The sequence below is a fragment of the Mirounga angustirostris genome, unplaced genomic scaffold (genome assembly GCF_029215605.1).
Source record: "Mirounga angustirostris isolate CCGP_5_RB_7025 unplaced genomic scaffold, mMirAng1.0.hap1 SCAF_4, whole genome shotgun sequence".
NCBI classification, from domain to species: Eukaryota; Metazoa; Chordata; class Mammalia; order Carnivora; family Phocidae; genus Mirounga; species Mirounga angustirostris.
The window spans coordinates 173509198-173536082 of record NW_026991712.1 but is presented as its reverse complement, the minus strand read 5'-3'; the positions used below and the strand labels follow the sequence as shown (position 1 = coordinate 173536082).

The following is a 26885-nucleotide window of genomic DNA, read 5'->3' as shown; positions in this document are numbered from 1 at the left end:
TGCTGCAGGACCCTGCAGCCTGATCCTGAGCACTCTGTATGCCGGGGCATCAGTGGGCCCCTCATGGACACCGCAGAGATGTCGGGCCCACCGTGGCCACCCCAGGAGAGAGACGGGGCAGCCAAGAAGCTATTTCAATGCACAAAAATAGCAGGAATGTCCCCAGACCAAACCAGAATGTTAGGGCTTAAAGGGGCACAGAAACCTTTCTCGTCCTGTGGCACCCGATTGTCAATCTCAACTTCTACCTGCTCGAGCAATGTTCTCACAGCTGTTCTTGAAATGACTCACTTTTCTGTTTACTGGAGTAAATGTATTAGAAGGAAAGTCTGTATCACGGCAATAAATAAAACAGCAATATCTCTCGACACAAGCAGAAGGTAACTAACTATAAACACAGCAGAGATAGGACAGGATGGTTATGGTCCAGCTCCAGCCCAATGTTCCCTCTCCTAGCTGGGCCCTGGCAGAAAGGACGGGAGCCCGAGGTGGGGTTTAGGGAGCCAGAGGGGCACTAGGAAGCAAGCAAAGGCCATGCAAAGGCATGGCCCGAAGCCAATCACAGCTGCGGGCACCTGGGGCTCAGTCTCACCAGGATGTCGGGGCAGAGCCTTAGACTCACCCCATCCCCCTCCCTAGCCAAGGTTGCTCACGGGGACTTGCTTCCCATGCATGTCCCTGTTTGCTAAATGTGAAAGGGTAGAAGCTCCTTAGGCACTGGGGCAGGAAGGAGAGGTCTGCAGGTGAGGCGAAGAGCGGGAGCACCAGGGGCAGCTCTTCACAGGTCCTGAGTCTGAGGCCTGCTTGCTGCTCACTGTTAAGAACACCAGCCATGTTTCAGGGAGGTGTTAAAGTCTCAGCAGCCCTCAGTGGAGGCTTTCTCTTTGAAGGCAGGGGATTGAAGGGAACTGGACAGGGAGAAACGGTCTCATTGTGCAGCATTCTAGGAAGCGGTGTCTGGTCCCCCTGAATCCTCTCGAAGACTGCCCCCGTGAGAAACAGGTCCGGGGAGCAAAAGGGGCTTGTCCAAGTCACGTGGAAGCTGGAAAGCTCCATTCTCCTTTCACAACACTGACCTGCCTTCCCCAGATTCATTTTCACTCACTTTTACGGGGGTTTGAAAAATAAAGACCAGGAAATATTTTTTACAGGGATGCAGGAGAGGGGGGTCCCCAAAATTGAATAGGCAAGAGGCTGCCATCTGCAAAGCTGTGGCCTGTGGAAAGGACAGAGCCTCAGAAAGAAAGGCTCCTCTGTCCCAACTGTCCCTCCTCCTCCCCACCCTTTGCCCCCACCCAGGTTCGGTGCCCTCAGGGTGACTCTGAATTCTTGCTATGAGAGAAATGACATAAGACAGAGCGGGGACCATCTCACTAAGCTTCCAGAGGCTTTCTGGAGGAGGGGCTTCCTGGGGACGCTAGGTGCCCCTGGGCTCAAGTTTTTGTTCTGCCCCCCCCCCCCCCCCCCGCCCTCGCCGATTGGTCACGTGGCCTTGGACAATTACTTCACTGCGCTCCGCCTAAGTTTTCTCACCTGTAAAATGGGGGTAATACAGTGCCTGTCTTATAGGAATATTAAGATTAAATAAAGTGAGATACAGTAAATGTTTCCAGCTGTCCGGGCACAAGCACAGTGTGTGTTTGCTGATATGATGATCATGACAATGAAGTAGCAGCACAGGGAAGGAAGGAAGGAGGTCCTTGTGAAGGGCCAAGCACTGGGCCTCTAATCAGCAGAGCTCATTCTTTTTTTTTTTAAGATTTTATTTGTTTATTTGAGAGAGAGTACAAGCAAGGGGGTGCCGAAGGGGAGGGATGAGGGGCTCCATCCCAGGACCCCGAGATCATGACCTGAGCCGAAGGCAGACACCTAACCGACTGAGCCACCCAGGCGCCCCTGCATAGCTCCTTCTGTGCAGTCCACACAACAACTCTAGAAAGGCAGCTCTTTGTCCCATAAGAAGATGGGGCTCCGACAGCGTAAGTTGATGTGCCCACGGTCACATCATTGGGGGGTTGCTGCCCACATCTGTCTCTGGGCACGTGGGTATTCACTCCGCGGACTTAGGCAGAGTGGGAAGGTGGGAACGTGCAGTGGGAGGAGCCCAGCCCGCAGGGTTGAGGGCCCCTGGGGTGGGTGGGGGTGGGGAGACATGGGGCTGGAAGCGCCGTGGGAGGAGGAAGTGTGCACTCTCTCCCACAGGCCATGGGGAGCCGCCAACAGGCCACGAGCAGGGAGTGACATGATAAAAGGGGTGTTCGGGAAAGGTCTGTGTAGCTGCGGTTTCAGGATGGATGGGCGGTGGAAGGGTCCAGAGGGGAGGCTGAAGATTAGCTGGGCAGCTGGACTGGAAAGGTCCCCTGAGACATGCACAGACAACCTTCAGTCAGACTGACCCCTAGGACCCCCCGGGGCAAGGCCCAGCTGGATCAGGGCCTGGGCCGGAGGTGCCGAACAGGCCCTAGAGACCCAACTCTCTGCCAGTTTGCAGCTTTATCTGGGAGACTCGGGGGGGGTGTCCCGGCGGGGTTGAGCAGGCCTGGCTGTCTGCAGATTTATGAGGTGTGGGGGACGTGGGCCCGGGCAGGCGGGGGTAGTGGGCGCGGGAGACAAGCCTGTTAGAAGAGGGGAGAGTGGGAGGATGTTCTCCAGCCCGTGGACCTGCTCTGACCCCACTTCCACCTTGGAACCCAGCTGGCCCAGCAGGGGGCACAACCCCATCCTATTCCACCCACCATTCCTGAGAGCCCCCCCACCTGTTGCCTCAGTTTCTCCTCAAAGACTCCCTGAGGGGTGAGCAGAGAGGGGCTGCATCTCGAATCTTAGATACGAGGAAGCTGTCCCACACTAGATTACCAGTTGCCAGGAGAAAGAATGTGCCGGAACCTTCTGTACCAGGGTCAGAAGATGTCTATAAAACATTGAGAGCAGGTTATAAGCAGTATGTTGAGTATGATTTCATTTGTGACTTTCAAAGAGATAGATATGCATTTATGACTCTTTATATACATTTTATGCACTGGAAATGTCTAAATGATTCCTAATTGTGACTCCCTCTGGAGAAAGTGCTTTGACTTTCCATTTTATACTCTTCAATAATGTTTCAATGTCTTATAATAAGCATATACGTCTTTCACTTAAAAACTATGTTTTTAAAATTCAGAGTAATGGCAGGGTGCGATGTCAGATAGAGAAGGGAGGACCTTCTCCATGTTCTGGGGGATGGGCGGGCTGCTATTGCCGGGGACTCTGGGTTTGGGTCATTCTGTCTCTGCTGAGAGCCCTGCCCCACCCCCCCACCCCCAGGAGACCCTGCTGACCCACATGCAGACAGGCTGTAGGGAGCATTGAGGTGAGTTGGGCCAGTCGAGGAGGGTCTCCCAAAGGCAGTGGCCCTTGAAGTATGGTAAGATTTGGCTAGATTGGAAAGAGAGCGAGGGCGTTCTAGAAGGACTGGAGCAGACTAGAGTCTGGAGTCAGGTGTGAATGCAAATCTTCGCTCTTTTTACTTGCCAGCTCTGGGACCCTGAGTAAGTTTTGTCCTGTCTCTGTGCCTCAGTTTTCTCATCTGTGTAATGGGGATCCTAAAGGTTACTAAAAATAAGACTGTGCTCACTCTGTGTAAGCTATTATTTTCAGGTATGCGGGTCCACAAAGCTGGGGATGACCCTGCAGAACTTGAGCTCGCCCTGCCAGATGTCCAGCATCTCAACCTGGAAAGGCAGTGGGTCAGAGAGGGTTGCGTGAAGCAACATAGAAGGGAGGCAGTTCCTCCTGAGAAGGGCTTCCTTAGGCAGCTGGTTGGGGGCAGGAAGATGGGCTACACCTGGCAGGAGCACCAGGCAGTCAGTCCTTGGATCAGAGCCCCACGGGGCCAGGTGGCAGGTGGCAGCCGGCACTCATTTGCATGGGCGCTGCCTCCCGAATGGGGGTCCGTGACACCCCCAAGTAGGACACCATGGCGCCCATCCACTAGGTAGCCAATGAACACACTGGAATCAGATAATGACTCCTCCCTCCTCAGGGCCTTTGCACTTCCTCTTTCTTCTGCTTGGAACCTTTTTTCCCTTTATTTTTCTGGCTCACTCCCTCACCGGCCATAAGGCATCCCAAAAGAGCATAGCATAGCCATCAATGACCACGGGTCTTGAGCCAAACCCTTGGCCTCACCTGTATGATGAGGCCACTGAGACCTGTTTCCTGCATGTCCCTGTGTGCCCATCGTGCTGGTACCTGTTACCCTTTATTGCATGTAAGGGTGGTCTGTCTGCTCCATGCTCTTCCTGTCCCCACAATCTTCTTAGTCTGCATTGCCCCAGGGGCTGGAACCCATTCCTCCAGCACGAGGCAGGCAGACGGTAGATGCTCAGGGAAGGTCTGATGAATGAATGAACGTCCATGTTGCAGAATTGTGGTAAGAAAAGCACAAGACAATGAAGGGGCAAGTGCCTTGTAAACTGTGGAGTGCTGGGCCACCATCTGCAAGGAGTCTTGTCTTGGCCCCTGGCCACACCAACCACCTACCCTCCATGGCTCTGCCTTTAAGGGCTACCCCTCTATGCATCTCTGAGCCTCTGGGCAGAGAATTCAAAGCATTTTCCACCACCCCCCCCCCGAACTGTGGTCTGTGACACACTGTAGAGGAGATGTGGGAAATGTTCTCACATGGGGCACTGAGCAGCTCACCTCCCTTGATGACTATAGCACCCTCCAGAGGGCCCCCCACCCCCACCGCAACCACGTTTGCCCGACGGCTCCTGCAGCCCATGACCTGCAACGCCAGACTTTGGGCCCAGCTGACAGCAGGCATGTGTGTGTGTGTGTGTGTGTGTGTGTGTGTGTGTGTGTGGCAGGGGGACCTCAGGGACCTGCTCCAGATCCCACCCATGCAACATTCTCTCTGCCCATCAGCTTAAGGCTTATGTACTTTACAGTTTTCAAAATGTATCCACACCTTCTAATTTGCTATAGATGACAATCCTCTGAGGCAGGTGAGAGAAATAACATGACTCACCCATTTTACAGCTAGGAAAACTGAGGCTTAGAGAGAAGCTCATGCTTGGTTTATTCAGAGAGAACAGAATCTGACCCAACTCTGCCCCCCTAGACCCCACAGTTTGCTGGGGGTGGGGCACTCAAACCATTCTATCCCAGCATTAGTCAGGGGCGGGGACACACAGAAAGGGGGCTGAGGGAGCCCAGCAGGTGACCTTTGAGCCAGGCCCTGAAGGATGAACAGAATTTTGGCAGGTAGGGTGGGCCGGGTTAAGGTCAACTCCAGGCATGGCAGTGGGGCCCTGTTTTTTGTTTGTTTGTTTGTTTGTTTTTTAAGATTTTATCTATTTTATTTGACAGAGACACAGAGAGAGAGGGTACACAAGCAGGGGGAGTGGGAGAGGGAGAAGCAGGCTTCCCGCCGAGCAGGGAGCCTGATGTGGGGCTCAATCCCGGGACCCTGGGACCATGACCTGAGCTGAAGGCAGACACCCAACAACTGAGCCACCCAGGCACCCCTAGGGGGCCTTTTTTTTTAAGGGCAAGAGTGGTTGGTGCATGGAGTAGGACCATGCACCAACCACTCTTGTCCTTAAAAAAGTAGGAGGGGCAGGTAGGAGCAAGGAAGGGAACAGCAGGAGCTTCATTCTAGATGCATGGCACATAGTGGGTTCTCAGTAAGTGAATGGCAATGACTACCAGTCTCATTTGGCCCTCCACCTGTGGTAGTGGGGAGCCACTGATAATCCTGGAGTGACAGGGTCTGAGTTGTGTCGTGGAAAGGGATGCTCTGGGGAGGCAGAGACAGGGTCTTGATCAACATCTATTGCGGTTTTCCTTCTCAAAGTGCCCCCTGCCTCACCTGTGCTCCTCTTCCCTGGCTCCACGTGGCTCTACACCGAGCCTCAGGGAGCAGCTTCCCATCCTTCCCAAAGCCTGGGCCCCAAGAATCTGCATCCTGTCTTGCCTGGCTGCAGGTGGGATGGCACGTGCCTGTGGTTCCCAGGTGCTCCTGAGTCCAGGAGGGCTGATGTGCCTGGGGACATGAGACAGCTGACCATCCCCCAAATCCTATGGTGGTTGCTTCCTCTGTTGTATCCATTTCTCTCTCCTCTGGGGCCCTCTCCCCCATACCAGCTGTACCCCAGAAAAGCGGCCTTAGGACACGTATGTTGGTGGCTTTGGGACAGTTAGGATGACAGCCTTGGGAGGGTGGCCGTGTGTCAGGTGGGTGTAAGATCCTGTTTGGCCTTTTTCTCTCCTCCTTGCCATCACCCCACAGAGGAGGTTCCCATTTTCCCAGATGAGGAAACTGCAGCTCAGAGAGGTGGATTCACTCATCCAAGGCCACACAGCTCAGACCATGGTCCAGCCAGGTGGCTCCAGCCGTCTCAGGAGCCCACAGTCTTACTAAGTGCATGTCTGTGGGCTGATCCAGGCAGGCTGCTTCCGCATTGCCTGGGAAGCTGGTGGCAGATACAGATTCCCAGCCACCGACTTTCAGCCTCTCCAAGATTCTAATTCGTTCTGTCTTATGGGGTAAGGGACAGCCAGGATTGGTGTTTTTAAAAGGCACCTGAGTCCATTGTGATGCACAGCCCGCCCCTACCCTGTGCCACCACCACCAGATGCTGTTAAAAGCATCACAAATCATGTGAATTAAAAAAACAAAGAGCAGAAAGAACATACCAAAATGTTAGCGGTAGGTCACGTAGGGGTGGAGGGGCAAAAGGGGGGAGATGATGATTTTGTACTTCACATTTCCTTCTGACTTTGCTACGTTTTCCAAATCGTCTGTAATGAGCATGTATTGCTTTTATAATGAGAAAAGTAAATAACAGCGGACAGGAGCAATTTGGAGAGGGGCAAGAATGAGAAGCGACGATGTGCCCACACAGACCGGGGTCAGTGAGTGGCCGGCTCTGCCACTCCCCAGCTACTGGGCTCTCGGGCAGGGCCTCCGCTTCCTCATCTGTAAAATGGAAATAGGAAATCCTCAAAGTGTGGCTGGAAGTGCTAAATAGGATCATTCCCCACGGCCAGCGACTGTCCTTCCTCTCTTTCTCTGGCGACCCTGTCCCTCTCGCTGGACACCCTTTGCCGCCAGCATCCGATTGGAGCCTCCTCCCCTGCTCTAGCCCAGACCCTCAGAGACTGTGCGGCCCCACTTTGCGGCTGGGGAAACTGAGGCGCAGAGCAGCTGCAGAACCTGGTTGCTGGCTCCAGTTCCCCCCGCCACGGGAGGAGGCGTGTACATGTGTTCGCTGCACAGCTCCCCTTGCCTGCGCCTTGCTCAGTGTGTGAGGGGCAGCAAGTCACCATCTGTGTTTTCCAATAAAAGAAAATGAACATTGAAGCATATTAAAAATAGCTCAATTGGGATTCCGAGTGGGGCTCTGAGGCCTGCTGTGGCAGAGACGCGCAGCCTGCCTCCGCCCTCCTCCCAGCCTGGCACCGACATCACCGGGAAGTCATCTGAGGCGAACGGCTCCTAGGAGGGGCCGGGGTACAGGCAGAGTCCCCATTAGTACCAGGGCTCACTGGGGACACCCCAGTTCCAGCTTCCCAGCTCCTAGCTGCTCGTGTCCGGGGTTGTGGGGTCCCGCCGAAGACGCATTTAGAGCCATATGCCACCCCACTGGGCGGACCCAGGTCCCCAGGGCATTCAGCTGGAACCCCTGCCTCCCAAGGATGTCACACGAGGGGATGCCCTGTGGCCCAAAGGAAGGTGGACTCACCTGGGGCCCAGAGATCTGGGTTCGCAGCCCGCCCCTGTGCTCACTTGCTGGGCATGGAGCAGGCCAAGAACTTCCCTGGGCCCATTCGCCCCTCCATACAGCAAGGACATTAACAGAGGCCCGGAGGGGTGCAGGGCTGGGCTTCTGAACCCCAGCGTGCCAGTCGAAAATGAGCGTGATTTCGGAGTGTCCTCCCAGGGGATGCGTCACAGGACAGAATGAGAGGACTGCGACCAGCTCTTAGCTTGGCGCCTGGTATGGCTAGGGGCTCCGCAAGTGGCCCTTACTCTAATCATTCTCATCCTCGTTGTTTTCTGTGAGATGGGAAGGGGCCGGTGAGCTGGAAGAAGGCTGAGTGAGGTCATGTGGGAGGGGGCTTTGCACGGAGCTGCCGCGGCTCCCCGTGAGCAAGGCCTGGCATCCATCCAGGGGTCCTGGTTCCATGATTTCTCAGAGCGCCTCTTCCGCCCCAGCGGGGCCCAGCACTCAGAGGGGCCTCCCGCCCTGTGACCTTGCCTACTGTGCCGACCTCTGCGAGGCCGAGGAAGCACAGTTCGTACCCCCGAGGCCCCAAGGGATGTGGGGCAGGGAGTAGCCCCAGGTGCCACAGCCCGGCCTGCGACAGAGGGCCCCTGGCTGGTGGGACGGGCTGCAGACAGGGAATCCAGAGAGGGCTGCGGCTGCCCACGCCTGTGCTTGTTCCTGCGGAAGCCAGGCGACCTTGGGCACATTGCTTCGTTCTCTGAGCCTCGGTTTCTTCATCTGTATGATGGGGCTGGTTCATAGTTCCCAGCCTCTGTGAAGATTGGGCCCTGGGCAGGGCTTGGCGCATGGTAAGTACTGGATAGACGGTAGAATAGAATAGCCCATCCCTACCGGCTCTCTCATGAGTCCAGAACAGAGACTTGCTGGGCCCAGCGGTGCCCAGTGACATGGGACCAGCATCTGCCCTGCCACAGCCACAGGCCTCTCCTGGACACGTGTGCCGCTGGAAGGCAGGGCTGGGAATGCTGGAGAGGGGACTGTCATCGGCACAGCCTCGGACCCCCCAGCCCCCACCGCTGCCCTCTCTCGGCAGAGGGGCTGGGCCTTTCCTCGATGGGTTCTTAAGGCTGGGGCGGTTGCCAGGGTGCCAGAAAGGAGCACTTTCTCGATTAAGGATGGTGTCATGGTTTTCCTACTGCTGCTGTAAAAAACGACCACATGTCAGTGGCTCAAAACAGCACAGTTCCTATCTTCCAGAACTGGGGCTCAGAAATCGGAACTGGGTCTCCCTGGGCGGAAATCGAGGTGTCAGTGGGGTTGCATTTCCCCAGGGGCTCTGGGGATGAATCCATTTCGTTGCCTCTTCCAGCTTCTTTCCCTGGCTGGTAAGCCCCTCCAGCCGTCTGTGCCCTCTGCTCATATCCCCCCATCTCTCGGACTGTGGCCCTCCTGCCTCTCGCCGGGATCCTTGTGATTGCGCTGGGCCCAACTGGACAATCCAGGGAACTCTCCCCATCTCACAATCCTCAACTTAATCTTGTTTGCAAAGTTCTTTCTGCTCTGTAAAACCATCACAGGTTCTGGGGATGAGGACATGGACCCCTTTGCGGGGGGGTGGGGGGGCGGGGGAGGGGCGGACATAGTTCTATCTACCACAGACCCAGAGTCTGCTTTAGCCTTGACCAGAGGGGTCTGGCTAATGTTGGGGATAATCACAATACCAAAACTTCCTTTACTGAGCGACTGTGCCAGGTTGTGTAGAAATTGGAGTTTTAGTAATGACAGCCAGTATTTGACTGAGCACTTACTCTAGCCAGGCACTGAGCTAAACATCCTCCGTGCATGAGCTCACTAATTGTCACAGCCACCTGCCAGGTGCTAATGTTATCCCCAGTCCACAGCTCAGAGAGGGAAGGAAGTGGCTTGCCTGAGGTCACTGGGGTAGGAAGAAGGGTTCAAATGTAGATCTGGCTGCTGATCCCACACTGTCCGCTCCCTGGAATATGCAGGATATGCTGCTTCCCTGTGTTTGGACCAAACACCTGGGTTCCTACTCTCCTGCTCCTCTTGTCCCCCAGCCCAGCGTGTGCGCCTCACCCTCGTGGCAAGCACTGAGAGTATCCCTCTAGCCAGCCTAGGAGCCTCCAGGCAGGGGCTGCAGATGCACGGCAGGTGCGCAGGGAGGGAGCCTGTTGAAATCAGAGGGGAGAAGATGGGGTGGGGGCTGTTGTTGAGACTGCACGCAGGAAAGAGGAGTGGGTGTGTGCCCAGATCATCCTGTGTCTGAGTGGGAAGAGGGGGATGGGGAGTCAGACTATCTGGGCTTGGGGGTCAGGAAAGGAGTTTGGGTTACACAGCCCAGAAATCAAGTCTGCCTTCCCCAACCAACTTGCACAGGATCTTGGCCCACTGACTTGTCTTCACTGAGCCTGATGCTGGCCATACCGCTGAGCGGCCAACATGCAGCTTTCGCCCAGCCCTTCCTTTCTGAGGCTTTTTGTCTGTGGAACGGGGCTCCCATGGCACTCTGTCCCCTGTAAGGCCTTCGGGAGGCAGCAGCCCATTGAAAAGCCCGAATCCATTCTGTGAGCCCTGTTACTCTCTGCTCAGTCCTCAGGGCCCTTCCCTAGCTTCGTCTTTCCACCTCTCAGTGGGCTTTCTGAGGCCCATCTCTGGGTCTGTGTTCCACGTACACTGCAGCCTCAGTCTCCCCATCTCTACATTGGGAGCTGTCTTGTGCCTTGGCCCATGGTGTGAGCCCTTTGCCGCCTCTGCAGGACTGACAAGGCACCCGTCCACCCTCCCAGCCACCGTGCTGGCCTGGTCAGCTCCCTGGGGCAGGGGCAGAGGGAGAGAGGCCCAGGAACAGGATCAGAACCCACGTCCTCTGTGCTCACTTAGTCACAGGCTCAGGGGAGGATTCCTGAGAAACTCCCTGTTCGTGGCATCCTCCATCAGGGTCTTCCTGCCTCCCCAGAGAGCTCAGCTATAACCAGCGGGAAATGGGACAGATAATTGCAACTTTAAATAAGGCCAAGTTAATGCTCCCTGCCAGGCCCAGCACGGGGGACTTTCTGAGTGTTGACGGGAGGTAGCAGGAAGTCCCAGACCACGCTCAGAATCCCCATGCTACCACCAGCTCCCTAGAGACCACAGGCAAGTCACTGGCCTTCTCTGAGCCTCAGTTTTCTCATCTGTCGAGTGGGGACCAAATGGCAGCTCCATAGTGCTTGACACATAGTACCCAATAGCCGGACATCCGGATTCGGACGATTATCCCTCTTCAAACGCAGCTGCCCGTCCCACCCTACCCGGAGGTTTCTCTGGGAGCTGTTCTCAGTCCCGTGGCCTCCTGGCAAGCAGGGGTGATAAAAACTGGTACTAACCTCTCCTGAACCAGGGTGACTGTACCAGGCCCTGTGCTAAGATCAGAGCTCTGCATCCGCACCTAGGGATAAGTCTTGTTTAGTGCTCCCATTTCCCGGATGAGGTCACGGAAGTGCCAGACCCAGGGTGGGTGTGGGGAGGAGAGGACCGGCAGGGAAGGGATCAGGAGCTCCGGTCAGCATGAGGGCGCAGGACCGCCCCCCACACACCTTGAGCCTGTCAGAGAAGCATCCCATCCTAGTAGGGTCCACAGCAGCGCGCTGAGACGCATGAGGTTCCAGACCCACTTTCTCAATTAGAACAGGAATTCCTTGGCCTGCTGCCAGCATCGCGTCTGCCAGAGCTGCCCCCGCAACCACCACCACCACAGAATTCCCGATGAGGGAGAGGCCCATGTGGGCCTGTGGGATTGAGGGCTGATCAGGGCAGGAAGCTGGCCTGACTGCGGCCAGAGGTCCTGTGGCCTCCTGCTCCCTGATAGACAAGCCTAGAGGCACAGCCAGCAGCTTGGGAAGGCTCCTCTTTGGCTCAGCTCTGAGGCAGGCCGAGCCCGTCATGTTTGTGAGCTTGAGGCCATCTGCTCCCTGTCTGATGTAGCCTCTCCTTGTGCCCCGCGGGGAGCCAGCTCCTGGTCACCCTGGACACCAAGGACCACCATGTTCCACTCAGCAGTCAGCCTTGCAGGACCCCTGCCCCGTCCAAATACCAGCTAGGAAAGGGCATCAGACAAACTTGTTGTCCAGAGAAAGCCTATCTAACCCAAGCCAGGGAAGGGGGTCAAGGGTGGTCAGGGAAGGCTTCCTGGAAGAAGAGATGCCTGAGTTAAGTCTTAAAGGGTAAAGAGGAATTTTCCAAATGAAGAAGGTAGGGGGAAAGGGGAAGCAGCTTAGGCAGCAGATGGGGGCAAAAGAAGTGTCTACCACATTTAAGGAATTCCTCTTTCCTGCCCTGGGCCTCGCTCCTGCTATCTGCATGCCTGCCTGCCATGGTCCCACCTTTTCAGAGAGGGTGTTCCAGGCAGGGGTATGACCAACGGCAAAGGCTCAGCCATGGGAGAGCTGAAGCCATGGCCTCCAACAGGGAGCCTGGCCCTGTGGGGTGGGGGGAGGTACAGTCGGGGTCAGAGGCCAGGGCCAGCCCATAGAAGGTCTTGACTGTCAGACAGGTCTGGAGCATCCCCTCAGGACGACTGATGGCAGCATCTCTGCCTGGCCCAGCAATACCTGGTCAGCTTCCCAGGGCAGGGCTATAAAATCATAGATGAGGAAGAGGGGCCCTGCCCTCCCAACATGGTGGCCGACTCCCCTTGGAAGCTTTCCATGACTTCATGAAACGAAAGGATCTCTCACATGGGCAAGAAGTCTCCTCTGCCGCCAGCCACTCCCAGAAGCCCAGAAAAGCCCCATTGCAGGTGATGTGACTATCACAGCCCACCCCGGGTACCTCCTGGAGCAGGCAGAGCCCTCCTCCTCACACTCGTCAGGCTGCAAAGGCACCTTCAGTTGCGGTAGGAAGAGCACAGGACTCAGCTTCAGCACTCAGCCTCCCTGGCAACAGCCTCCCACCTCCAGATCAGACCATGCCTACTCCCTGATTCCATGCTACCACCCTCAGACCTAGAAGCTCCCACTTCCTGACCCCACCACCTGCTTTGGCCCTCACCCACTGCCCCCCCCCCCCCCAGCCTGTGGACTCCCCAGAGTTGCCTTGGAGTCATGAAAAGAGTTTGGGTCATACAGCTCAGAAATCAATCCACCTTTGTCACCGACTTGCAGGAGATCCTAGCCCACTACCTTGGCCTCGCTGAGCCTCAGTTTGCTCATCTGCAAAATGGGAACAGTGCTACATCCCTTGAAGGTTTTTGGGAAGCTTGGATGAACTCAGGTGCGATCCTGGGTGTCCATGGCATGGCACAGGGCCTGGCATAGAGTAGGTGCTCAGTGAACGGTCTCTCCATGGTGATGCGGATGCTGGTGGCGGGGGTGGTATTCTCTCCCCATCTGGCCTGTCCCCTCCCTGTATCTGGCTCAGGGTGTCCCTCCCCCAGTGTCTTCCCCACTCTAAAAGCCCCCTCATTTCAAGCCCTGTTCCTTCCCAGGTCCTTCCTTTGTCATCAACGCTTCTGAGCACAGCCATGCCGCAAGCCCCAGCAGCTCATGCCAGGAGCTCTCAGGCCTGGCTCTTCATCTGGCTTCATCTCAGGGGTCGGGGGCCGTGGGGAATGAGCAGTAGCTGATGACAAAGACATGGAGGCTCTGACCACGAAGACGATGACAGGAGCTTGCTGGGTGGCTCTCCTGTGAAACACGGACACATGAGCGAATGCCCCAGCACAGCCATGTGCGCTTACCCGCCCGAGATGCCAGGCGCAGTTGGCAAGCGAGCCCAGGGACCCCGAGGGAGAAGGTGGAGTCATGCCGAGCAGAGACGGTGCCCTGGGGGTTCTGTCACTGCACCCGTTGCTGCCGAGGGCCACAGATGCGGAACTGGAGGGGAGTGTTAACATAGGGCGGAGGCAGGCATTCTGGAAACTGCGGCTACTCTCAGAATGAGCGAGGGCTTTAGAGCCATCAAAACTGGGGTGGAGGGGCGCCTGGGTGGCTCAGTCGGTTGGGCGACTGCCTTCGGCTCAGGTCGTGATCCTGGAGTCCCGGGATCGAGTCCCGCATCGGGCTCCCTGCTCGGCAGGGAGTCTGCTTCTCCCTCTGGCCCTCCTCCCTCTCATGTGCTCTCTCTCTCTCTCATTCTCTTTCTCTCAAATAAATAAATAAAATCTTTAAAAAAAATTTTAAAAAAAGGGGGGCGCCTGGGTGGCTCAGTCGGTTGGGCGACTGCCTTCGGCTCAGGTCATGATCCCGGAGTCCCGGGATCGAGTCCCGCATCGGGCTCCCTGCTCGGCGGGGAGTCTGCTTCGTCCTCTGACCCTCCCCCCTCTCATGTGCTCTCTCTCTCTCTCTCATTCTCTTTCTCTCAAATAAATAAATAAAATCTTAAAAAAAAATTTTAAAAAAAGGGGGGCGCCTGGGTGGCTCAGTCGGTTGGGCGACTGCCTTCGGCTCAGGTCATGATCCTGGAGTCCCGGGATCGAGTCCCGCATCGGGCTCCCTGCTCAGCGGGGAGTCTGCTTCTCCCTCTGGCCCTCCTCCCTCTCATGCTCTCTGTCTCTCATTCTCTCTGTCTCAAATAAATAAATAAAATCTTAAAAAAAAAAAAAAAAAACTGGGGTGGAATTTTTACTCTGCCCATGACCAGCTGTGCAGCCTGGGACAGTCCTCTGTACCTCTCTGACCCCTGGGCTGCAATTTCCTCATCTACAAAATGGATCAAGGGACCCATGAATCAATGGACTCAAGAGAATGCAGTGACAGCTGAATCAGGCCACCCCCCCTCCGCCCCCTTCCAATGGCTCCCTGCTGCCCTCAGGATGATCTTAGCCATTTGGCCAGGCATTCAAGGCTCCTTGCGGTGTTTGGAATCTCTTCTCCTAGGCCTTCCTTCTCCCTCTTATGGCTCCCTGGAGGGGCTGTGCACATTCTCTCCTCCCGGCGTTTGCGCAAGCTGTTCCTTTCTCCTTCTCTTTTTGCCCTCCTTCCAGCCTCACTGTCTTCTAGTCAGTATTTGGGGTTCCGGCCAGGTGTCACCCATTTGGGAAGTCTCCTCTGAGTTTGTCCCAAATCAGAACATTTCTTAAGGAAAGTGACAGTGTATATTTTTTTTTCCTTTTTTTTTTTTTTTTAAAGATTTCATTTATTTATTTGACAGAGAGAGACATAGCAAGAGCAGGAACACAAGCGGGGGGAGTGGGAGAGGGAGAAGCAGGCTTCCCGCAGAGCAGGGAGCCCAATGTGGGACTCGATCCCAGGACCCTGGGATCATGACCTGAGCCGAAGGCAGACGCTTAACGACTGAGCCACCCAGGCGCCCGACAGTGTATATTTTTTTTTAAGATTTTTTATTTTTATTTATTTGAGAGAGAGAATGAGATAGAGAGAGAGAGCATGAGATGGGGGAGGGTCAGAGGGAGAAGCAGACTCCCCGCCGAGCAGGGAGCCCGATGTGGGACTCAATCCTGGGACTCCAGGATCATAACCTGAGCCGAAGGCAGTCGCTTAACCAACTGAGCACCCAGGCGCCCCGACAGTGTATATTTTTGATTCTCCAATACTTAGCATGGGCCTAACACATAGTAGGTGTTCAATAAATGCAGCCTAGCTGGATGGCAGGAGTAGATAGACGGGTAGCAGATTTTTAGATATATAAGTGGTGTGAATGGAAGGACAGGAAAGTGAATGGTCAGGTGGGTAGATAAATGAAAAGAAAGGTAGGGAGGGAGGGAAGGAGGGAGGTTGGTTCAATGGGAAGATGGATGGTGGACGGCTGGATGGATACCTGAGTGGGATGCTAGATGTATGGCGCAGCAAATGGATGGTGGATTATTGGGGAATGGAATAATAGACTGATGGATGGGGTGAGTGAGAGGGTGAATGGATGGATGAATGGTCAAATGGCGAGAAGGCAGAATGATTTCCTAAGTATTTGCTTGGATTTGCTGGTTCAGTGGATGGATGGGTATGAGAATGGGTAGGTAGATGGATGGGTGGGTGGACTGTTGGGTAAGTGAGTGGGTAGATGGATGGATGGAAGGATAAGGGTATGCAGGTGGGTAAATAGGTAGGTGGATGGGTGAGTAGATAGCAAGATAGTTTATGGATGATTGCAAGGATTGGATGGTTGGAAAGATGGATGAGTGGGGGTGTAGGTCAGTGGGCAGATGAAAGAACAATAAAATTTCATGTAGCTAAATGCCTGACATCTTGCCCAGAAGCAGAGGGGTGGTCTGGATTCTGGGATTTGAGTTAATTGCCCTTCACTGGGAGAAACCAGTGCCAATTAGGCAAATAAATCCAGTCCCAGCAGGTCCTGCAGCAGGCTTGCTAATTGACTCCAACCTGACAGACCCTGGCTTGGACTCACAGTGGCCTGTATCTTATTGATTTGTAATTTACACTCCACACACATCCAGAAGGATTTCAGGTGACGTAATAGGAAACCTGCGTGCAACAGGACAGTTAAAAATAAAGTGAGAAAGTGGGAGGCTACAAAGCATACCTGTGTTCGGCTCCTGGATCTGCTGCTCACTAGCTACGTGACCCTGGGCAAGGTGCTTCACCTCTCTGCAGCTCATTTCCCCACATGTGTAGGAAGCTGGGGAGGAAGAGATGACGGAAGGAAGGGAAGTTGGTTTAATGGAGAAATGTATGAATGATGAATGGATTACCAAAGTGGGATGCTAGATGTACCAGTGGATGGGTGAACCAGTGGTGCGTTATTGGGCCAGTGGAACGGCAGACAAATGGAGAGGGTAAGTGAGGGTGAGTGGATGAATGGGTAGAGACGGATGATGGGTGGATGAGCGAATGGGGACAATAATAATTCTGTCTCATGGGGTGTTGTGAGCATCCGAGCGGTGACAGCACAGTGATTGGCACTAAGTAAGCACTTAGAATGATATACTATATGGAGTCATCTTGATACCAAAGACCGTATTTCCCGGAGGAAAAATCCAGACACCCAGACTGATGGTGTAAGCAGGAGGGAGCATCTGATGTCTGGGTGGGCCGGGGGGGGGGAGGGGACGAGGTGGGGGGTTAGATGGTTTGAGCAGCGAGCCACACTCAGCCTGGGCCGCAAGGCGCTCACAGTCCAGTTGGGCTGATGAGTCAAGGTCGCAGGGCAGGGGGACGAGTTTCCTCTCCTCTTGCTTATTTTCTTAATTTTGTTATTGAAGTATAGTTGACATTCTCTCCCCTCCTTTTAAATGGCCGTGACAATTGTTTTGAACTAATCGGTCATTGTGAGGATCTCAGGAAATGAAGTCAAAGAGCGTATGGCACCGCACAGGGCACACGGTTGGTGCTCAGTAATACCGACTGCCATCACTTTATTTTTATTACCTACTTAATAGGTGGGAAGCGTCTGTGGATTTGCTTAAGGAAAGGGGCTTTAAAGGTTAAAAATCACAGAGCCGATGCTTCCTGCGGGAGGCAGCTTGGTGCATCAGGAAGGCTCAAGGGCAATAGGCTTGGGTTCAACTTCTGATGCGCTGTGCGGCCTTGGCCAAGTCACCTAACCTCTCAGAGCTTCAGCTTGCTTGTGCATCAAGTGGGACCGGTAACCAGCATCCCTCAGGGTTGTCGTGAGGACTCCCGAAGCTCTTCTGTGTGCAGAGCTCTTCTCGTGCCTGCTACCCTCCCCTCCCCCCCCCCCTTCCGCAGGCAAGCCCTGGTGTTCATTTACCGCCCGCCCCACCCCCAGCCACCCCTTCCCAGACCTCCATCCATCATCCTGTCCTTTGCGGAGGTTAAGTGGGTCCCCAAGCAGCGAATCCAAACTCTCCCGAAGCCCCTGCCGCACAATGCGGCCCGCTGTTAGCGAGCAACCCGGCTGGCCCGGAGGATTGGGTTTCAGGCGGGCGGCCGGCGCTGGCGGATGCCCAGGACAGCCGCGGGCAGGCGGGGGACGGAGCAGAGGAACCGGCGTCGCGGGGACTCCTCCGCCTGAGCCTGAGAAAACAAGAGCCAGCTCCAGGCAGGCAACCGAGGCAGAGGAGGGGTAGGGGCAGAAGGATTTTACATTAGCTGGGTCCCCTTTCCGTGGGCCTGAGGGCGGAGAGGGGGGCCCGAGCTGGAAAAACAACGTGCTGCCTGTTGGCTGGTGTCACCTTAGAAAGTCCGCGGTCTTCCTGGAGCCGGCTTGGGGCTCCTCTGGGCACCACCACCCCCCACTCGCCTTGCTTTGGGCCGAGACTCTGGTAGCCGCGGATCTTCATTGGTTTTCAGGGGAGAGGACTTGGGGAAGCCAATGGGGCTGATCTGGGTTCAAATCCAGCTCTGCTTCTTTCTGGCTGTGTGACTTTGGGCAGGCTCTTAGCCTTTCTGAACTCGGGTTCCTCATCCGCACGATGGGGACAATAGTGTTAGCTTTGCAGGGTGTGTGGTGTGACTGGCTCGTGGACCAAGGGCATGGGACATGAAGCTGTGATTTTTCCCTCCCATTTGTGAGGCTGCATAGCCTGGTGGTTTCCGGGTCAGACCAAAGGGGTCAGATCCTGCCCCACCCCTTACTGGCCATGTGGTCCTGGGGGAGTTCTCGCTCCAAGCCTCGTTTTCCCTGGAAGCTTGCTCTGGGATGACAGTGAGATAGACAGTGTGGATGAAGCACCTGCCCACCATCAGCCTCCATGAGCGTTAGCCATTTTCACTGTTGCCTTCCCTTTGCAGGGCGCCTGGGTGGCTCAGTCTATTAACCATCTGACTCCTGATTTTGGCTCAGGTCATGATCTCAGGGTCATTAGATCGAGCCCTGCGTCGGGCTCCACCATGCTTAGTGGGGAGTCTGCTTGAGATTCACTCTCTTCCTCCCTCTGCCCCACCCCTATTCATGCACTCCTCTCTCTCTCAAATAAATAAATAAATCTTAAAAAAAAAAAAAGTTTGCACCCAATGCCTCCTTGGATCTTCAAAGCAACCCTGCAAAGTACACAGAGCAAGGATTTTGTGATCCCCATTTTACAGACAAGGAAACTGAGGCTCAGAGAGGTGAAGTGACTTTTCCAAGTCACCCAGTTTGTCAATGGCCTTGAACTTCATCTCCTGGTTCCTGCCTGTTGCCTCCTCTTGGAATTTCTAATGTGGTTGTGGACCGTGGAAAGAATGCTCCAACTCCCAGCCATTGACTGCCTGGTATGGCCCATGGTAGGGTAGACAGGCCTGTGTTCGAGTCACCGCAGCCCCCTATCAGCCCCAGACAGGGAGCAGCCGGAAAGGGTCCAGAGCAGCATCTGCTGCTTGGGTCATGCACCAGGCTGATTTGCTACCTGGGCTGTGGGCTGCTGGCCAGTCTGGAACAAAGACCCCAGGGAACAACTACTAGGAGTCTGTCCATTTTCAGGAGAGACCACGTCACTACCCTTCTCAGGAATCCTCCATAATTCCCCATTGCCTATGGGACAAAATCCAAACTCCTTAGACTCACATTCAGGGCCCTACAAGTTCTGGCCCCATCCTAAGCTCCCATAGCCTTCCATGAAGCATTTTGTTTCTACCACATGGGACAGAAACTCTAGCATGGTGCAGGAGTAAGTACATGCGCTTTGACGGGAGGCAGACACAGATGCACCCCTCCCTGGCCATGCAGACCTTGAACCATCTCTCCTAACTTGAGTTTTTCCATCCGTAAAGGGAGATAATCCAGTACTACGTACTTCACAAATCGGTACCACGAAATGAGATAACAAACGCTAAACTCTTAGCCCAGAGCTCACGACTGAGAACCACTCCTCAGATTTTACTGTTGTCCAAAGTGCCCTGCAGTTTCCCGCCTCTGAGCCTTTGATGCCTCTGTGCCCTGAACGTGGCACGCCCTTGCCGTCTTCTGCCACAGCTCAAATGCTGCCTCCGCCTTTGCTAATTTCCTGGTCAAAGCTGCTGCCTTCTGCCCCTGGGTTTCCTGGGCCCCGACCGGGACCAGGATTCTCACCCTGCCTCTTTGTGTAGAAAGTTCATGGGTCAGGCACTAATCTGGAAGCTCCTTGAGGGAAGGATTTGCTGATCTATTTTGACATCCCCAGTGCCCCGCACAGGGCCTGGCACACATTAGGTAGATTAGATGTTCATGGAATGACCATGATCTTGTTACTTAACCCAGGAGAATTCAGGGACAGGAAGAAAGAGCCTTCGAGTTAAGTTTTGGAAGAGAAGTTAGCCAGGCTAACAAAGCTGGAAGGGCCAGGCATTCTAGGCAGAGAAACCTGGAATGGTCAAGTGACCAGGGCCATGCTTGCAGAAGAACTTCAGGGTGGCTGGACACTAGGGACACAAGAGAGTATGGCTGGAAGATAATTTACTGGCCTGGCCAGCAGGAGCCTTGAAGGCAGGGAGCTAAGGGCTAAGACTTTCACCGGCAGCGGGACCTCTGAAGGGCATTAAGCTCAGTTAAGACATGATCAGACATGGACTTTAGAAACATCACCCAGCTGCCACGTAGAGGTCAAATACATCTACTGGGGGCCAGAACCAGTTCTCGGTGCTAGGGATACAGCAGTGAAGGAGGCAGAGACAAAGCTTCCCCGAAAATGAGGGCCCTGGGAGACGGCAGATCAGTAGGACTCCCCTACCTGATGTCACCTAATGCTCACATGACCCATTTTACAGATGGGAAACTAAGGGCCAGAGAGGAACACAGGCTCGCCTGTGGTCATGCCCTGGAGAGTGCCAGAGCCAAGGTTCTACCTTGGACTGTCTGAGCCCCACTCCCCTGCTGCCCTTCCCTCTTTCCCCTCCTGTCCTCACTCAGGCCCACACAGAGGGGGAGAATAAACATACAGAGAGCCCTAGTGATTGTGTGTGTGTGTATGTTGTCTGTTTTTTTAAGGCTATACCTGCAACATCTGAAAAACCATGCAGATGGGGGCACCTGGGTGGCTCAGTCGGTCAAGCGTCTGACTCTTGATTTCGGCTCAGCTCATGATCTCAGGGTCGTGGGATCGAGCCCCGCGTCAGGCTCTGCACTGAGTGTGGAGCCTCCTTAAGACTCTCTGCCTCTCCCTCTGCCCCCCCCCCCCACACACACACACTTGCACTCTCTCACTTAAAAAAAAGCAGTCCTGCAGATGTAAAATGAGACAGATGTGATTTCAAATGCCAGATTCACCTGTGTGCCCTTGTGAAGGTTGCTTTACCTCCCTGACCTCAGTTTCTGCATCTATAAAACGGGGTTAATAGCATATACCTCACAGGTCGTCATGAGCCGAAGCCGTATTTAGAGTGCTTGTCTCAGTGCCCGGCACACAGTAGGTGCTTAATGAAAGTTCCTCCTCATCTCTTTGGAACTCTCACACACTGCCATTAGTCCAGACAAACAGTGTCCGCGGCCCCCGCAGGGGTCAGACAGAGCTGACCAGGGCTGGATCGGGGAGCAGACGGTGGCCGCCTGCCCCAGCCTGAAACAGGGGGTGGTGGTAGCATCCGCCAGGGCCTCCGCGTGCAGCCACCCTCCTGTCAGCTCCACACTAACGACTTCAGTGTGTCTCCCCTTTTAGCTCAAATATTTCTGAAATGCACACTGCTCGTTCACACATAGCCAGAGGGGCCTACGGGCCTCCCCAGCCTGTGCAATCAAGGCCTCCTGATTGCTTTCTTCTGTGCAGTCTCCAGGAAGGAGAGGGGGTGTGGGCGCAGCGGGGCTAGGGCCAAAGCCATTGCCGTGGTGCGAACCCGGTTTTCCCACCGAGGCGGGCTGTCCGAGCTGGCGGCTGGAAAGCTGCCTGGTTCCAGCTTTCTCCGGAGTGCTGAGAATCTGTCCGCACAGCCTCAGTCCCCTCATCCAGCCACTGGGATTCTAAAAGATGGTCACGGAGCACATTCAGGGCTTGCAAACCAGACATTTCCAGAGGGCTCGCTGGGGTGGGAGTGAACAGAGGCGAGGAAAAGGGCAGTGTGGGGCAGGGCAGGGGTGGGGAGCACCAGAGGAGCAGGCAGGGATGTGGGCAGGTGGACGTAGTCCAGCCAGGGGGCCTCAGAGAGCTGCCAACCCTTGCCAACACTTACTCATTCCCACGGACCGTGCTGTCACTCACCTCCTCGCCTTTGCCTCCACTGTTCCCTCTGCCTCACATGCCCTTCCCATTCAGCCTCTCCTGACTCCCTCCTAACTCATTCTTCAAGCCTCCATTCAAGTGTCACTTCCTCCAGGAAAGCCATCCCTAAGCTGAGCATTTTCTTCCTCTCCTTGCACACCCACAGTACCCCTTGCACGTCCCTGTCACAGTCTTTGTCACATCGTACAGTGATTAATTATCTGTGTACAGCGAAAACAGCTTCCCCTGCATGAGGGATTGTCATTGTCACAGTGGGGATGGGATGGGGACATTTCTAGCACTTCAGAAGCAGCTCGGCACAGTCTCGCGGTCCCCAAAGTGTGGGAAGTGAAATGATGTTAGGTAGTTTGCAGAGGAACATTTTTAATTGTAATAGTTGTGTGTTTATTTTCCTTCTTTTTATGGCAAGTGATATTGGTTTCCCGTTTATAAAAATGATAACTTTTTCCTCCTTAAAATGCACTTAAAAGAAGAGTCAGCTGAAACAAAAATAGTAGCTAAATACAGCGCAGGTTGTAGGTGGCAATGGCTGAAGTCATGAATGTTGTTCTGGTGGAACAGAACATTAGCCCGGGGGTGGGGGGTGATTTTGGCCTCTGACTGTAGACCTACTATGTGCCAAGCCCCGTGCTGGGTCTGGGGGCAGGCAGAGGAGGTGTGGAGGGGGAGACGATCAGAAGGAACAGTATGTGTGGGGTACAGGGCTGAGAGAGAGCGCCACAGAGTCCGTACAGCTGGAGCACAGCTTGTGAATGCAAGATGTGTGACCTTGGGCAAGCTCCCGAGCCTTTGTAAGCCTCAATTTTCCCATCTATGAAATGGGATTGTATCAACTATGTCTTGGCATTGTTGGAAGAACGTTGGTGAGGGTCTCCAGCTCCTAATAGAAAGGTCTCCATCTCTGTGACCATGAGTTCTCTCCCTTTTGCAGATTTTTGGGGCTGGAGGGGAGATGTCTGGGGTGATATGCGGAGAAGGAAGGAAATGCTGGTGGTGGAAGGAGGCCTGGCCCCTGAACCCACCCAGGTTCCTGGGGCAAGAATGACTAGCCCCAGACTCCCTGGGGAACCGAATGTGACTTTCGTGTTCGTTTTGAGAGGAACAAAGAGGAAACGCAGGACATCCCAGGAAAGCAGCATCAGATGGACCAGGAAAGCTCCTCAGAGGCTGCGGCGCTGGGGCTAGAGGCTGATGTTTGTCAGATGTTGGCAAGCGCCGTCTGGAGTGTGGGGGGAGCCTCACTCTCAGGGGCCACCGCATGAGCCCAGAGGAAATGGCATGTGTGCAGGCATGGGGTCAGACAAAAAGCACCACGCTCCGTCTAAAAAAAGAATATCTGCCACTCACCGAGGCTCTGCTTTGCACTGGGCTCCAGGTTAACACGCTTCCCTGTCCTTCCGTCCTCCTGGCCCCACTCAGAAGGCACTATGATGATTTTCTAGGTGAAGAAACCAAGGCTTAGGAAGGTTACAGGTCCAAGGTTACAAGGCGAGTAGGTGGCAGAGCGGGTGTTAGAATCGAAGGCCCTCTGACCTCCCGACCCCTACTTTATCTGCTCTGCCTACCGGCCTTATGTGGAGGGAGGTGTCAACATTGAAAAGCAAAAGGCCGAGGGGAAGTGCGGGGGGAAGAGCACCCATGGGTGTCCTCCTGCCACAGCCCCAAGGGGTAACAGCTTTCCCAGAGGCAGGCTTCCAGGCAAAGCCAGGAGTGGTATGGGGAGAAGGGAGCTTCTTGCATCCCGCCCGCCGCCAGGGGATCTGCAAACTTCACACTCCCTCTTAGCCCTTTCCTATCTGTGAACCAACTAGCCCCTTGACTTCCGGCCTCCTGAGATCCTCCCCTTGCTGGTTCCAGGTGTGGTGGGAGGCAGAGGGGGGGCCGTGGAGCACTCCCCAGCCTGAGCTCCCTGGGAGCCTGGAGTTTGAGCACCAGGCTTTAGTCCATGACTTTTGGCAAGTCATTTGCCCTCTCTGGGCCTGAGCTTCCACCCATACAATGAGGATGTAGCTCACAGCCCCTCCTCTGGGCCATGGAATCCTCTAGTGCTTGGCCTCTGGGTCAGCCCAAGAATCCAGCCAAGGGGTGGGGCCACCTGCTTGGCACGCTTGCCTCCCCCACCCGAGCCCTTTCTAGTCCCAAGCGGAGTCTCCTCTCCCTTGTTCCACACGGCTCCCAGCAGCTGTTCCTCAGGCCCAGGCAGAGAGCCCGGCTTGGCGCGTCTCTGGCTGAGGCCGATGAGAGAAAACAGGTTAAAAGTTCAGCCCTTGTTCTCTCCAGGAAGAAGAATCTGTAGCATTTGGAGTGTGAAAAGGAACCCTTTTTTCAGCTCCAAAGCAGCACAATAGAACTTCCCTCCAATTTGCCATCAAAAAGACGCCCTTGGCACTGGACTCCACCGTCCCTGGCACCCCTCCTCCCCCCTCACTAGCCCCCCGTGCAAAGGGACACAGTGACCGCAGACATAAGCCACAGGCGGTCATGGGGACACTGCTGCTTCCTCTGTTGTCAGCTCGTGGGTCTGACTGGGGTCACCTCTGGCTAAATGCTTCCTCCCATCCACGCCGCTCCTGCCCTAGTTCAAGATCTTGTTGCTCCCATTCCGACCCTCATGGCGGCCTGGGCACTGTGCACCCTGCCCCCACTATCCTCAGCCGAGTTCATCCAGCCCAGGCTATCCAACTAAGTATCTAGAAGTTTATAGGGTCGGAAGCAGGAGATCTGCACCTCCCACTCTGCCACCAACTCCTATGGGATCTTTAGGAAGTCTCTTCCCCTCTCTGTGCCTCAGCCGCCCTATCTCCGAAACGAAGCAGTGGGGCTGGGCCCGGATAGCATCTCAAGCGGTGGGTGTTAGCGTCCTGGCACACAGAGGCCAGGAGCCTCGTGCAGCCAGAGTGTGGGCATTGATTCGTAAGGTCTGCTGGGGCCCAGAGGCGGAGCATAGCAGCAAGCACTTCTCACCCATGCCCACCAAGCTAGCTGGTGTGGAAGGTCCGGCTGGGACCTTCTAGGTCTCTCTGCCCACTCTCTCATGGCTATTTGTATTCACGCCTTATCACCACTACTAGACTGTGAACAACTCCATAGTAGGGCCTTACTCTTCACCGTTTTCTCTCTCGGGGTCCCCAGTGCCTGGCACATAAGGAGCATCAGGATATATGTGTTGAATGAATGCTTGAACGGGATCAATTTAAATCTGCTCAATGCAGTTCAGCTCAAGAAGTGTTTTGAATTCCCTATGGGGTAGTGGGAAGGGGTCCTGGGCCTTATCTGTGGAAGAATGGGCCTCTCTCTGGCCCTGGCGGTCTTCATCAACAGGCTGTGTGGCTCCTTCCTTCCAGCTGCTGGAGTGGGGGGAGGGGCAGGTGGGGCCCTGGCTGGTTCAGAAGCTCATTTGAATTTCTTCAACCCCCAGAGGGCAGGTGACAGACTGGAGCTACTTGGCACAGTGCTCACGCTCAACACTCACCCACCCCCACCCCACTCCTAGGGCCCTATCCTAGGAGCACAATTGACTGAGCCCTCGGGGAGGGAGCCCCAGTGTGGGGACACTATGGAGGACTCCAGGTGCCTAGAGAAGGGGGGAGGGTGTCCCTGATAGGAGGTTTAAAGAGAGGCCTTTCTAAGGGCCACATTCCAGTTTTTGAGAGTTTGATGCAAGCCGAAAAGCAAACAGACACCCTAAGTTTGATGTAAAATTTCCAGGGTTGCCTGGTGGACTCTCTGAAGCCCACCCAGGAGAGTCCAGGTTAAGATGCTTCTCCACCAACAAGGGAGGGAAATGTCAATAGCCAGGTTGGTGGGACATGGTGGGCTGAGAGGAGGCATGACCACGGGCAGAAGGGCTGAAGCTGGGCTTTAAGGGGTGGAGCCTGGAGAGGTAGAATCAGACGATTGGCCGGAACGTGGGAGTGGTTGGGATCATGGAGTGGGAGACCTAGAGGGAGGGTAGTCTGCAGGAGTACAGCCAGATGATTGATTGGTGCAATGGAAGTAGGTGACGCTTTGTAAAGGAGGCCCTTGAGGGATGGGGGTCTTGGGCTGATTGACAGCACTCAGTAGGTGGGCGGCAGTGACTCTTTGCTTTCCTCACAGAAACGCTAATGGACTCAACCACAGCGACAGCGGAGCTGGGCTGGATCGTGCATCCTCCATCAGGGGTGAGTTGGTGGTCCCCCAACCCTGCCTGGTCCCTCAGAAGACCTCGGGTTCTGCTGCAGGGCCTGGATGCCCCTAAATTCCAGCTCCTTTCCCTCCTTCAGGGCCCGAGGCTGGCCTCTCATTGCCCCACCCTCCTGGTCCCCTACTATTGATGGAGCACCAGTTACCATGACAACATGCTGGTTGCTTTCAGTCTTTATCCTGTGGCATCCTCAGGGCGAGGCTGAGAAGTAGGAACACGCGCTGCCCCCATTCTACAGATGAGGAAAGTGAATTATCATTTTCTGAGCACCCACTGTATTACATACTGAATCAAGGAAGCGCCTTTATACACATCATCTCCAATCATATGGGGAGGAAACACCTCCATTTTACAGGTAAGGAAACTGAGGCTCAGAGAGTTGTAGCCACCTGCCAGGGGCGTTACACCTAGTTAGTGATGGGGCTCAGGTTTGTATCCAGGGCTGTGACTGCGTCCTCCGGGCCCCCTTTCTGGGTCCCCATAACACAAGACTCCCCCTCCCTGAGCTCTTATTCTCACACTTCCATGAGGCCCCTACTTCCCTGGGGCCAGTGGTTTGAGCCCAGGTAGGCTGTGAATCCCTCAGGAGCCAGAACAGGCACAATTTGAGATTCCTCGTTCTTCTAGCACCGACTTACATACAGGCTGTGGGGCCAGACGTGCCTGAAATTCTGTCCCAATTCTGCCACTCACCAGCTGCATGATTTGGCGCCAGTTCTTTAACCTGTCTGAGCTTCGGTTTCCTCATCTATGAAATGATGGTGGTCATGTCCTCTGCACCGGACTGATGTGAGGTTTTCCTGCACGGTGTCTAGCACAGTGCCTGGCAGAGGGCGCCCCCTCCCCACCTCCCCCACGATGAGTAGCTGTAGTCGGACCACCATCATCATTGTCATGGTCATGAGTTTCGATATCATTACGTCCTCAGGGTATCATT

At 54.9% G+C, this 26885-nt stretch overlaps 1 protein-coding gene across 2 annotated transcripts in view; it reads left to right on the top strand.

Annotated features, from left to right (window-relative positions):
- The window catches only part of EPHB2 (EPH receptor B2), a 184806-nt gene that overhangs the window by 35942 nt on the left and 121979 nt on the right, over positions 1-26885 (top strand). For both annotated transcript variants that reach the window (XM_045898483.3, XM_045898482.3), the window contains exon 2: positions 25861-25925. In XM_045898483.3, coding sequence (XP_045754439.2) covers positions 25861-25925 — 65 coding nt within the window. The remainder of the gene's footprint in view (positions 1-25860; positions 25926-26885) is intronic.